The following is a 12,326-nucleotide window of genomic DNA, read 5'->3' on the forward strand; positions in this document are numbered from 1 at the left end:
GTGTGTGTGTGTGTGTGTGTGTGTGTGTGTGTGTGTGTGACAGAGAGCAAGAGTAAGAGAGAGCATTTAACCATCACAGCACGTAAGAGCTCTGTGACCTTAGATAAGTGACCTAACATCTCTGTTCCTACACTTCTTTAAGTGACTCTGAGGATTAATGGGTGTCTATAAAAATGGTACGGGAAAGGATTTATTATTTTTTTAAGCAATTTAAAGAGCAATAGAGTGTTTTCTTCCATGCTGGGCGTTTCCTTGAGTACTTTGCTAATATTAATTTAATTTCGATGACCATGCATGAAATCGGTGGTGCAATCATTCCTATTTTATGGCCAAAGAAACTGAGGCACGAGGAGCTTGTGCTGGCTAGTTTTATGTCAACTTGACACAAGCTAGCATTGTCTGAATGGGAGAACCTTGCCTGAGAAAATGCCTCCAAGTTGTAAGGCATTTTCTTAATGAGGGACGGACGGCTGGGGGAGCCCATTGTGGGCGGGTCCACCCTGGGCAGGTGGTCCTGAGATCTCTAAGAAAGCAGGCTGAGCAAGCCATGGGGAGCAAGACAGGAAGCAGCACCTCCCTCCCCACCCCCCCACCCCGGCCCCACCCCCCCGGCCCCCCCCCCACCCCCCCCCACCCCCACCCCGCAGCCTCTGCACCAGCTCCTGCTTCAGGGTTCCTGACTGTTTGAGTGATGGGTTATTTCCTGGAAGTATACATTGAAATTAACCCTTTCCTCGCCACTCGCTTTGGTCATGGTGTTTCACCACAGCAACAATGACCCTGACTAGAAGAGAGCTAACAGAAGTGCCCTGAGCTTGCGCTCTGAATCTTTGCCGTTTTTTTTGGTAGGCTCACACCACCATGAACAGGTTGCACAGAAAAACGGATTGTGATTTCCAGCAGAAATTGACTGACAGCAGGAACATACTTCTCTGTCCGCCTCTGGGACTCACCGCCTCTGACATAACCCCCTGGAGGCGGGTGGATTTGTACCTAAGATGTGATTTACATACATGAGGTAGCAGTGCGAGAGCGACACTAGCGCCACCTGCCAGCAGCTATGGCACCTTTGAGGTCCTCCGTGCTCGTGGCAATGACAGGAATCCACTCTCTTCCAGAAACTTCTCTGGGAGCGCTAGCATGTTCACACTAGTCCATGGCTCAACACAGACCTTCTGAGCACTGGAGTCGCTAATCTTCATAGCCAACTCCATTGGGCTTGACATCACCATGGAAACACTCTTCTGGGTGTGTCCATGAGGATGTTTCTAGAAAGATTTCACTGAGAAGACGCCCCCCCCCCCCCCCAGGCTGGGCTCCTGACTGGTTTAGAAAGAGAACAAACAGAATACCTTCACTCTCTGCTTTCTGACTGGGGATACAATGTAACCAGCGGCCCCGTGCTCCTGTCAGCCTCCCTTCCTTGCTGTCACAGAAATGTATCCAGAAATGAGACTGATGGGGCTGACTAAGAGCTAGCCGCCATTGAGCTGTCAGGAGACGGGAAGGGGAGCTGTGCGCACTGGCAGGGAGGGAGGCAGGGGCCGCAAGTGTATGGCCCAGCGCTGATGTATGGGGGGTGGTATTTAGTGAGTGTCCCTCAGCAGGTGGCCTGAGGAAGCACTGCTATGGCCTCTGAGGAAGCTACGGGTCCAGGCCATGCTCCTTGGGCAGCCTGGTGAAGGCCCTGGACAGGGTCCAGAAGCCAAGAGGTGTCAAAGCTTCCTGGTGGCTCCTGGACCAGATTATGCCGCCTAGGGACAGAGGCTGGGGTGAGGGGCAGCTGGCAGACAAAGGCTTCACTGAATGGAAACCCTGGCAGACCGCCCAGCACTGGTCTCCCAGAATGCACTACGGCCCTGCATCCCAGCCACAGAGGCAGTGCCTCTCTGCCAATCCCCCAGCTTGGGAATCCTCTAGGGTACAGGGTCTCCAGCAGCTCCTGCCCCAGGCCCAGGCTGTGCCAGTCGTCATAGCAAAATGCACCTCAGCCACTGAAATTGTGTAGGCCCGGGCCTCCCCATTCCCCTCCGCTGGTCCTTTCTCTAATGTCCAGTCTACATAGCCAACATTGGCAGTGTCCTCAGTACTGTCTCACTTTATAACGTCAATGTGACAAATGCTAGCAGGTGACTGCCCCATCATTCCCATTTTACAGATGGGGATATTAAGATCCAGAATATTTAGTAACTTGACCAAGGCCACATGTAAGAAAATCTGTGATTCTAATGGAGACAGCCTACTGCAAGGCCTGACCCTCCAAACCTGTATACCATGCTACTTCCTCCAGGAAACCCTCCCAGATACACCATGTGAGAAGGTACTTTACTCTTCCCTGTTTCAGAGACATCCTTAGTACGAGGTGAGTCTGATTCTCAAGTGCTAACCCTGGAATCGCTTGGTGCCGCCCTCCCCTAACTGAGCAAATGGTGTTAGCGATTGCTTCCTTCTGTCTGTAAAATGGGGACAGCAGCTGAGGACATACTTCAGATGCATGATGTCCTGGGTTTCATCCCTAGTACTTCCTGGAGGCGGGAGGATCAGGAGTTCAAGGCTATCCTCGGCTATGTAGCAGGTTTGATGCCAGACTTGGCTCTATGAGACCCTGCCTCAGTGGACTGGAGTGGGATGGGATGGACTGGAGTAGACAGGGAGAGAATGAGATGGGCTGGGTGGGGCTAGGACAGCCGCTGTGAGTCAGGGGTGTTCTGAAGACAAGGAGTCATGGCCTGGAAGCCCCTTAGCCTGGCATCCAAGCTCTGTCGAGGGTGCAGTGAGGCTTCTAGACCTCAGAACCAAGTTCGGTTTGGATCATTACTCCAACCCAGAGTTCCTGGAGATGTAATCATCTACTGCCTCAGTTTTCCTATCTGTAAAATGGGGATGGAAATACTACTTCCATCCTAGGGCCAGGCATCGGGATTAAATGAGATGATGCCTCAGTTGCAGAGCTGACTGACCCTGACCTCACAGGAGAACAAGTGTGAAGCTGCAAGCAGGCAGGCTTGAAACTGCTCCCAGGAGCCTCACTTCCTGGGCGGTGCCTACCCGGGTCCCAGCCTGCCTCTGAGCTCAGAGTCTCAGAGATTGCTGAACCAGAACGGAAGCCCCGCTGTCGTGAAGGAGCCACATTGGTACACATTGTTGTTAAATCTCCAGACCTTATAAGAATGAGTTTCTATTTCCTAAACCCCATGTGTCCAGGAAAACATGTTTTTAACCTGTTTTGATCTTGCCAGCTGACTGACCGCCCTTTGCCTTGCTGAACTCATGAACCCATGGTCACCCTTTGCCTTACGAAGAACACATTTTCAAGGTATCTTGATCAATACCCACAACCACCTACGCTATGATATCTGATCACCTTTCCCCATAAAAGGGACCCCAAAAAGCCAGTGATGAGCCACTCACAGAAATCCTGACCTGGGCTGAGACCGTCAGCTGGCCAGTCCCGGGCTGGCTTCCACCAGACCGCTGTGGAATGGTCTTTCTCCTCACAGATTTGGGTTTAGCAGAAATCATTGAGAATGGCCCTCAATAGCTAACATTTGTGTCACTGGGGTCAAGGCCACAGACTTTGGGCTCAGCCTGCCTGGATTTGAATTGCCACCTCCATAGCTGTGTGACCCTAGGCTGCTCGCTCCACCTCTCTGTGCCCTGGCTTTCTTGCACTGAATGAGGTAACAGCAGCAGCTGCCTCAGAGCTTTATGGGAGGTCCCCCTAAGATCCTATTTCAGAAGTGGGGTGACTCATGTGCTCTGGGTCACACCAAGACTAGTGCTAGCCTTGGTGCATGTCCGTCGTGGGACCTCAGAACCTCGTCGCCTTTTCTACACTGCCAGGCACTGAAGGTAGACCCACAGGCTGGAATTAAGGGCTGTCCTAACCTGGGGACCAGGGCCTGGCTGCCTCCTCACTTGCTCCCTGGAGCTGCAGTAGGAGACTAACTATAGCTTCCAGGCCCACAGCTCCAGGCCTACTCAGCAGCAGGCCCCAAACCCCATTTCTCCCGGGTCCACAATCTTCACAGATCCTGGGCCTGCAGCACCCAGGCCCCCTGGGCTGCAGGATTCCCCTTCCTTCCCACAGTCCCGATTCCTCTGATGCCCACAGCCTCCATCTTTTCCTTGCCACTGGGGCCCCTCCTCCCTGGCAAAGCCTGGGTCCCCCAGTGCCCACAGCAGCTACTCTTTCACCTCCCCCTGCCTCCCCCACCACTCCTGCCTGGACAGAGCCTCCACTCTCCCCATGCCTAGCAGCCCTCTCCCTCCTCCCCATACCCACCCTGCTCCTCCCTGGCCACAGTCCTCCCTCATCTGGTCCACTGCCCCCAGGTCACCCCAGCCCTCACCTCACAGCCTTTGGCCATGGCGAAGCCACCTCCCAGGAGAAGGATGATATTCCACGGCACAGTCTCCTGGGCCTTCTTCCAGCTCAGCAGGGGCTCCGTCTCCGAGTTGGGAGCTGGGTAGAGGAAGGGACCCAGTTGGCTTTGGCTTCAGGGCTGCTTGGCTGGGGGATGCCAGCCCCGGAACCTCATCTTTGTGGGGACTTTTGAAGACCTCAGGAAGCTATGTCTACTTCTGACATCTGCTTTGGGGATTCAGGGAGCGCTCTAGCATCTCATTCTGGTCAGAATGGAAATAATTTTCAAGGCTCCCATAGTTAAGAATATTCTGACCACGTTACTTCTTAAATTTTCATGAAAATTGTCAATTTTAACATGTTTATCTGAAATATTTTCCATTTAAATCATTAATTTTATCAAAAAGTGTTTTTACTTCCCTTTACTTCCCTTTTCAATAAATAAATAAAACAAACAAACAAACAATATTCTGGGCCCCAGACTCTCCACAAGCCCTGTTAAAATGTCTCACCAGCCTTCCTGGCTAAGGGCTATATTTATTCTCATTTACAAGATAAAAGGCTTTTCTCCCTGTTTGAATGTGGGGACTGTGGACCCGGGACAAATGGTTTTGGCACTTGGGTTTTGAATACCCATTCTCCACGGAGAGAACTGGTCTCTGTACAGCTTTTTGTGTCCCAGACTGCAGCCTAGGGGCCCTGGGTGCTGCCAGTCGAGGGTCGGTGGGGACCGTGGACCTAGGAGAAGTGGTGGACTTGGCCTATGGGTTAGAATGCCCGTACCAGAGAACAAAGGGAAAAAGAGGAAGGAAACAACAACAACAAAAAAAGACACCAGGGTTTCTGAGCCCAGTGCATTGTGGCATGGCTGCCATTTCCTGGAAAGTGGTGCTCACTGCAGTGGCTGCAGTGGCTGCAGTGGCTGCAGTGGCTGCAGTGGCTGCAGTGGGGTAGGTGGGTAGCAAACAGCTGGTCCTGGGGTCGGAGGGAGATGGGCGAGGCTCTGCAAGTCAGAGTTGTGCCCTAGAGAAAACTGCAGTGTGGAAACAAAGGCAAGTGGCAGCCAGACTTGGGGCACCAAGTTGGCATCCCCCCATAAGTGGGTGCCTCAGGGCAGTGACTCGACCTCTGTGAGAAGGACTCAGGAGTGTGAGGGAGTCACCCGGAGCCTGGTACCCCACACGTCCCCCAGGTGTTCAATGCTCTTCTTGATGTCACGAACACAGAACATGTATGGGGAGACCAACTCTTGCCCTGGAGAGCAAGCATCCCCAGGGAAGACACGTAATAAATAAGTACATCTCAGTGTTGGGAAGTGTCATGTATTATAAGGAACAACCAAATAAGTAATAAAACAGAGAGAGAGGGGGATTGTTCAGGGAGGGCTTCTCTGGGAAGGTGGCATTTGGGAAGGGCTCTGAATGATGCAGCTGAGTAAGCCAGGCAGACATCTGGAGGAAGAGCTGGTTGGGCAGGGAAGAAATAGGAGTTATCCTGGCCATCATCACCGCCATCACCACCATCATCACCACCATTACCTTATCATCATCACCGCCATCACCGCCATCACCACCATCACCGCCATCACCACCATCACCACCACCATTACCTTATCATCATCACCACCATCACCGCCATCACCACCATCACCGCCATCACCACCATCACCACCATCACCATTATCATCATCACCACCATCACCACCATCACCGCCATTACCACCATCACCACCATCATCACCTTATCATCATCACCGCCATCACCATCACCACCATCACCATCATCACCACCATCAGCATGAGCAGCATCACCACCATCATCCACTTTTCAACCACAGCACAGTGCCCAGAAACCAAGTCCCTAGTCTAAGACTGCCGATTAAAGAGAGATACATGAGTGAATACATGAGTGTCACTCAGACCCGTGCAGGGAAGGCAGTCAGTATGAGCAGGGCGCACGCATGGCCTGCTTTCTATAGCTTATCTCTTTTTAACTAGGTCTGCGATCTTTATCAGGTGACTTCTTCTCATCAGCCAAGGGACCCAGTGGCCCCTTTCCAAGGGGAAACTATGAAAATGTTGCCTCAGTCACTCCTCTGCAAGCCAACTGGTAGCCCAAGGCCTAGCAGGCATGGAGTTCCTGTCCCTGCCCACGCTGATTCCAGAGCCTCCATCCTGATGGCGCTCACTCTGCAGAGGGGACATGGTAGCTCCCTGGGCCTCACTGGTCACACTAAATGACTTCATGCTGCTGTTATGGCCCCATGTGCTGGCTTCACGATTCGAATTATTGGGCAATATCTAAAAGTAGGTGAGATTTCATGTAGAAATCTAGATTCTTTGGTTCTCTTGAAAAAACAAATCAGAAAATTTTAATGAAAACTAGTTCTGGTTTTCTGCAATGAAGGAGAACAACACCTTTGGAATTTCCAGGTGTGAGTGTGAGCAGACCCGACACACCCAGGGATGGAGGTCTGACCATTAAGGTTATTCTGGGAGGATTAAATCTTATTGTCACCATGGCAACACACCTTTGGGCATGTCTAAGAGGGTGGGTGTTTCCAGAGAAGTTTAACTGAAGAGGGAAGGTCCACCCTGAATGTGGGCGGGGCAGCAGCATCCTATGGGGCGGGGTTTGAGATTAAATATAAAAGAGAAGGGGAGTTGAGCTCCGTCTTCATCTCTCACAGCTTCCTAACTGCTGATGTGGGTCACCAGCAGCCTCCAGATGGTGCCATCACGCCTTCCCCGCCATGATGGACTGTTTCCCCTCCAACCGGGACAAAGCAATCTAGTTCGGTCATTCTGTTGCTGTGATTAAAGCACCCTACAGAAAGTGTCTGAGGGGAAAAGAGTTGGCTCAGATCATGATGCCAGGTCACAGTCCGCCATTGTGGGGGAGAGGAGGCAGCGGGAACTCAAGTACCCAGGCACACCCAGAGCAAGAGCGGAGAGAGGGTTAGCACCACAAGTTCACTGTTTAGCTCCTTAGCAGTTCAGGACCAGAAGCCAGCAATGGTTCTGTCCACCTTTAAACGGGGTCATTCAAAACCAATCCAATTAAGACAATCCAATCCCCCACAGACAAACCCACAGGCCAACCACATCCAGATAGTCTTTCATTGCAGCTATCTTGCCCAGTGACTCCAGATGATTAAAACCACCAAACCTTATCCAGTGTGCTTCTGGTCAGGTATTTAATCCCAATCCCAAGAATAGTAATGAACTCACCTTCTGCGGCTGAGTCCTTATGGAATAGAAACTGTTCTTTGTTTCAAAGATGTGACAGGGCACTGGACTAGGAAGCCATGTGTCGCGTGAGCTACACTCCTGCTACCACACAGCTGAACCTAAGTGCTCTCTGTAGACGCAGTAGAATTTGCAAGCCATGTCTATCAAATGACCAATGCCAGAGGCAGGTCGTCCATAGGAATCCTGGCTGTGTAAGTGAGGAACAGGCCCAGAGAACCTGCAGGCCTTAGTGGAGACCCTGAGGGGAAGGAGACTCTGAGGGGAGGAAGACCCTGAGGGAGGGAGACACTAGTGGAACACTGTGTGACTTTCAGAAAACCAGGATGTCTTTAGGTGGCTTCCTCCCCAGTGCTGACTCAGCTTAGGCCTGGCTCCTTTGTCTGTCTGGCTCTTCAGGCATCTGAGGTGTAACTGTTTTCTATAAAATATCCAAAAGTAAATACTTTGGCTTTGTGGGCCAAGAGATCAAATTGAGGCCATTGCCTTTACAGTCACAGAACGAAAACCACACAGCTTCCAAGATCCACCAAGGAACGCAAAACTTTTATTTTTTAAGACTAGGGGTTGGGGGGGGGTCCTCTGTGTAGCCCTGGCTTTCCTGGAACTCACTCTGTAGATTAGACTGGCCTTGAACTCACAGAGACCCACCTGCCTCTGCCTGCCAAGGGCTGGCATTTAAAGGCACGTGCCTCTCTACTGCATGCTAAACCCGGGTTTTTAAAATACCCTGGAAGCTGAAGTTCACACATCAGTCATATATTGGGAAATATTTTCCTTTTGGCTTTTCCCCAATCATTTGAAAATGTGACAAACATCCTTAGCTCATAAGTTGGGGGGCAGGGCACACAGCTGCTGAATCTTGCCCAGGGACTGTAGCTGGGCAAGACACCTGGGGCAGTCCCCAGTCCTCAAACAGAGCCACACACTGACCCTGGTTCCCAAGTCCCCTGGTCCCAAGTCCCCTAGTCCTTATGAAGCCCCAGACTCCAGCTGCGAGCATCCTACCTTTGAAGTCAAACCACCACTTGAGTGAGGGCTTTTGGGAAGGGAAGAAGAACAGGATGGTAACAATGGCCACACCAGTGACAGCATCTGAAACAAACCTGTGGGGAGAAGGCCACAAGCATGTGACTCTGGGTCCTGATGGCCATGGATTGGCAGACTTGTAAAAGCGGATCTGAGGACTGGGAGAAGTCTGCTGCGAGGACATGGAGGGCTGGGGGCCACCATTCTGCTTTGTGTCCAGGTCAGATGTGGCCACCAAGGGAGGCCCAAGCCATTACCCAGGATGCCCTAGGGAATTTTACTGCTGCCAAAGAAAGGTTTGTTCTCCTGATCTAAAGACCTAGAATATGGACTCTCCTAAGTGGGGGATTTGAAAGGCAAAGGATATTAGGGTCCAGAGAACACATAGGGATCATCCCCACTCGGACCCCAGAAGAGCCGTGTGTGTGTGTGTGTGTGTGTGTGTGTGTGTGTGTGGTTTCTGCTTAGGTTCTTCCTGGCACACCACCGCCCAGAGAGGCAGCCATCCACACCTGCCAAGCCCAGGCCCACCAGCCTCACAGCGCCTCCAAAGCCAGCTTCCACATTTTAAGAACTTACACTGTGTCTTTCTGGGAGCTTGGTAGACATGAGGCCTTCAGGGTAGTATTTAGGGGCACTCAGAAAGCAGACATGACTTGCTTAAGACCAGACCATGGTCTGTGGAGGGCGTGGGCTCAAACCCTGATTTTCCCAGCTCTGAGCTCAGGGAAGCCCAGAGCCCATTGCTAACTCTTGTAGCTCACACTGAGTGCTTGAAATTGCTAAGAAGATGGAGGGGGCTGGGCCAATCCCACACCGTTCTTAGGGCCACTTTTCTGTCACCTTCATGGGGGACAAACCTGGTGAGGGCATCGGGAACATGTGAGTAGTGAGATAACCCCGGGTTAACCTCAAGGAGTAGTTAGTGGTGTGTTCCACCCCCTTACATGTGACCCCTCCCCCACCCTCATTCCTGGCCTTGAGTTCTTTCTAGAACTACTCAGTGTCCCAGACCATTGTTTTATAGGACGGTTCATTCCCTTCTTCAGTGCACCCAGTCCAAGCTGCAGTGGCTTGATTGTCTAGTACCTCTGCTTGTCTGTGTCCATGGCAACCGTCTCGTGCTTAGCATATGACACATTCTCCATCAGTGACTGACTGAAGCAACACAGGTACACTGGGTCACCTAGCTCATGAAGGCTGGACTAGAGTTCTGACCAAGTTTAGTCTGAGTGCCTGAGAAACTGAGGGTCAGCAGCCGCCTAAGCTCTTCTGGAAGGGACCTCTACCTGTCCTGCCTCACACTGCCCACCCCAGGGTCCTCCCATGGAGGCCTGCCCTGTGGGTCTGCAGATCTCACCCAGGGGCGAAGAGGCTGGCCCAGCCGGGGATAAACTTCGGGTCCCTGGAGAAGAGGAGGATGGCGAATGTGCAGAACAAGATGAAAACGGCCTGCTCAGCAAACCTGTGGAGCAGAGGCGCAGACCTGGTGACTTTGGGCTCAGATAGACACCCGAGGGGTGGTCCTGACCCACTTCCAGAGAAAGCTGAGGGGCTAATTACTCTCAGGTAACCTAGAGAGAGAGCGTGCCCTGGGGTGAAAGTGGTTCACATCTGCCCAGAGTCCCCAAAGGGTTCTACCATTGTTAAGGGAATTGTTCAGGATCCTACAGAAAAACAAACAAACAACAACAACAACAACAAAAACCAGACAGACAGAGCAAGAGAAAGGCAGAAAAACAAAGAGAAAGGGACAGGCCAGGTGTGGTGATGCACATCTTTAATCCCAGCCTCAGGAAGCAGAGGCAGAGGTAGGCGGGCCTCTGTGAGTTCGAGGCCAGCCTGAATTACATGGTGAGTTTCAGGACAGCCAGGGAGCTGCATAATAGAGAGATCCTGTCTCAAAAAGAATGAGAGAGAGAGAGAGAGAGAGAGAGAGAGAGAGAGAGAGAGAGAGAGAGAGAGAGAGAGAGAGAGAGAGAGAGAATCATACAGACTGACAAACATAAATGGAAAGTGACAGATACTCAAGAGGGACACACACAGGGAAAGACATGACACACAGAGGAGGGAACATAGAGATGACAGACTCTCAGGTCTGGAGGAAGCAGCTGGCAGCGCATCGAGTCCACAGACAGGGGAGTGGAGTCTTAAGGCACACAGGGAGCAGTGGCCAAAGCAATCCTCGAATTCGGGCTTGCTGAGCTGCCTTGATTTCCTTTCATGGGAGACATGCATTAACCAGGCCCACAGTGCTGGGCAGTCAGGCAGCCCATGGACTAGAAGGAGAAGGGATCTTAGGTGCATAGGGAAGATGCCCAGCACAGACCGCCCTGAGCCCCAGCACCAGGGCAAGGCAGGAGCCACCTTCTGCGTCTCGTCTCTCACCCTCTCACTGCTGTGCTCAGTCGCTGGGCCCGAGGCACACTGGGACTCAGCCACCCTCCAGGCAACTCCCCTGAAACCCAAGGGCCCCCTCACTCCTGCACAGCGTCCCTTGTCCCTCGTACTTGATGGGCCCCAGGCTCTGGAACTCCTCCTGAATCACAGCTTTAGCCTGATCCTCCGCATCAGCTCGGATCTTCGATTTCTTCTTCTTCCTCCAGCCTCTGGGGTGGAGATACAGAGATTAGAAGGGGTGGGTGCAGGGCAGGGTGGTGGTGGTGGTGGTGGTATTGATTTATGCTTTAAAATGAAAACTCCATGTTTTGTTAATTAATTTATTTATACACAGGAGCCTGAAAGTGTCCTGGTATATACCTGGAGGTCAGGGGACAAACTGTAGAAGACAATTGTCTCCTACCTTGTGAGTTCTGGGTGATTGAACTCAGATTGTCAGGCATAGTTAGTTGCCTTTACCTGCTGAGCCATCTTAAAGATCAAAGATAATGGCTTCTTACCTGTCTTCCCTGTGCCCTGCCCCGACCCAGCCACAGCATGCCTGTCCTGAAGATGCTGACAGCTCGATGCGAGGTTTCCTGGCCTCTGTCTTTCCTCCCTAAAACTTAGGTTCGGGTTGCCCTTTTAAAAGTGTGAAATGTCACTGGCCATGTTCCCGGGCTTTAAATCCTTTCACAAGCCAAACACACACATGAAGCATCAAAAAGTGAGCGGAACAAAATGGAAATAGTCTCCATCACAGCTGAGAATTCAGTCCCTGCTTGTAAGGGCAGCATGCCTGACAGACTGGCAGAGACTAGAAGGCTGCTCGATCACCGTGCTGGGTACGTAGGTCAGTGAGACCAGAGTGACAGCCTGGAATTTGTTTTCAGTTGTGGAATTAGGGGATACTACATACCTGGTACTTGGTTTGCCTGCCGGACTTTAGTTTGGCTTTGGTTTGCTCATTCTTTTCTTTGCCTAACTTCCACCTTTTTTTTTTGAACTAGGCAGTGTCACATGTGGACATATGTAAGCTCACCGTGAAGACTTTAGACTGTTAGGACTGCTGATAATCTGGGAGACTTTAAAGTTGTCTGGATGCATTTTAAGCTATATTCCTATGGGTCAGAAGCCCGTGAGAATGAACATAGAAAGTCATGACTTAAAGGCAACGTGTTTGGGTGTCAAGTTGACAAAGGGTGGGGCCATTCATGGCTAATTTGTCCAAATTGAGAATCGCCTGGGAAATGGACTGAAGAGAAACCACTGCACACAGTTGTGTGTGGTTTTGATTTTTGGGC

The 12,326-nt window shown here is 51.5% G+C and overlaps 1 protein-coding gene across 2 annotated transcripts in view; it reads right to left on the minus strand.

Moving 5' to 3' along the window:
* Slc13a3 (solute carrier family 13 member 3) overlaps positions 1 to 12,326 on the minus strand; it is a 39,928-nt gene that overhangs the window by 9,399 nt on the left and 18,203 nt on the right. For both annotated transcript variants that reach the window (XM_052181574.1, XM_052181575.1), the window contains 4 exons: positions 11,154 to 11,252; positions 10,004 to 10,108; positions 8,623 to 8,720; positions 4,353 to 4,465 (listed from right to left, as the gene is read on the minus strand). In XM_052181574.1, coding sequence (XP_052037534.1) covers positions 4,353 to 4,465; positions 8,623 to 8,720; positions 10,004 to 10,108; positions 11,154 to 11,252 — 415 coding nt within the window. The remainder of the gene's footprint in view (positions 1 to 4,352; positions 4,466 to 8,622; positions 8,721 to 10,003; positions 10,109 to 11,153; positions 11,253 to 12,326) is intronic.

The sequence above is a fragment of the Apodemus sylvaticus genome, chromosome 5 (genome assembly GCF_947179515.1).
Source record: "Apodemus sylvaticus chromosome 5, mApoSyl1.1, whole genome shotgun sequence".
Taxonomy (NCBI): Eukaryota; Metazoa; Chordata; class Mammalia; order Rodentia; family Muridae; genus Apodemus; species Apodemus sylvaticus.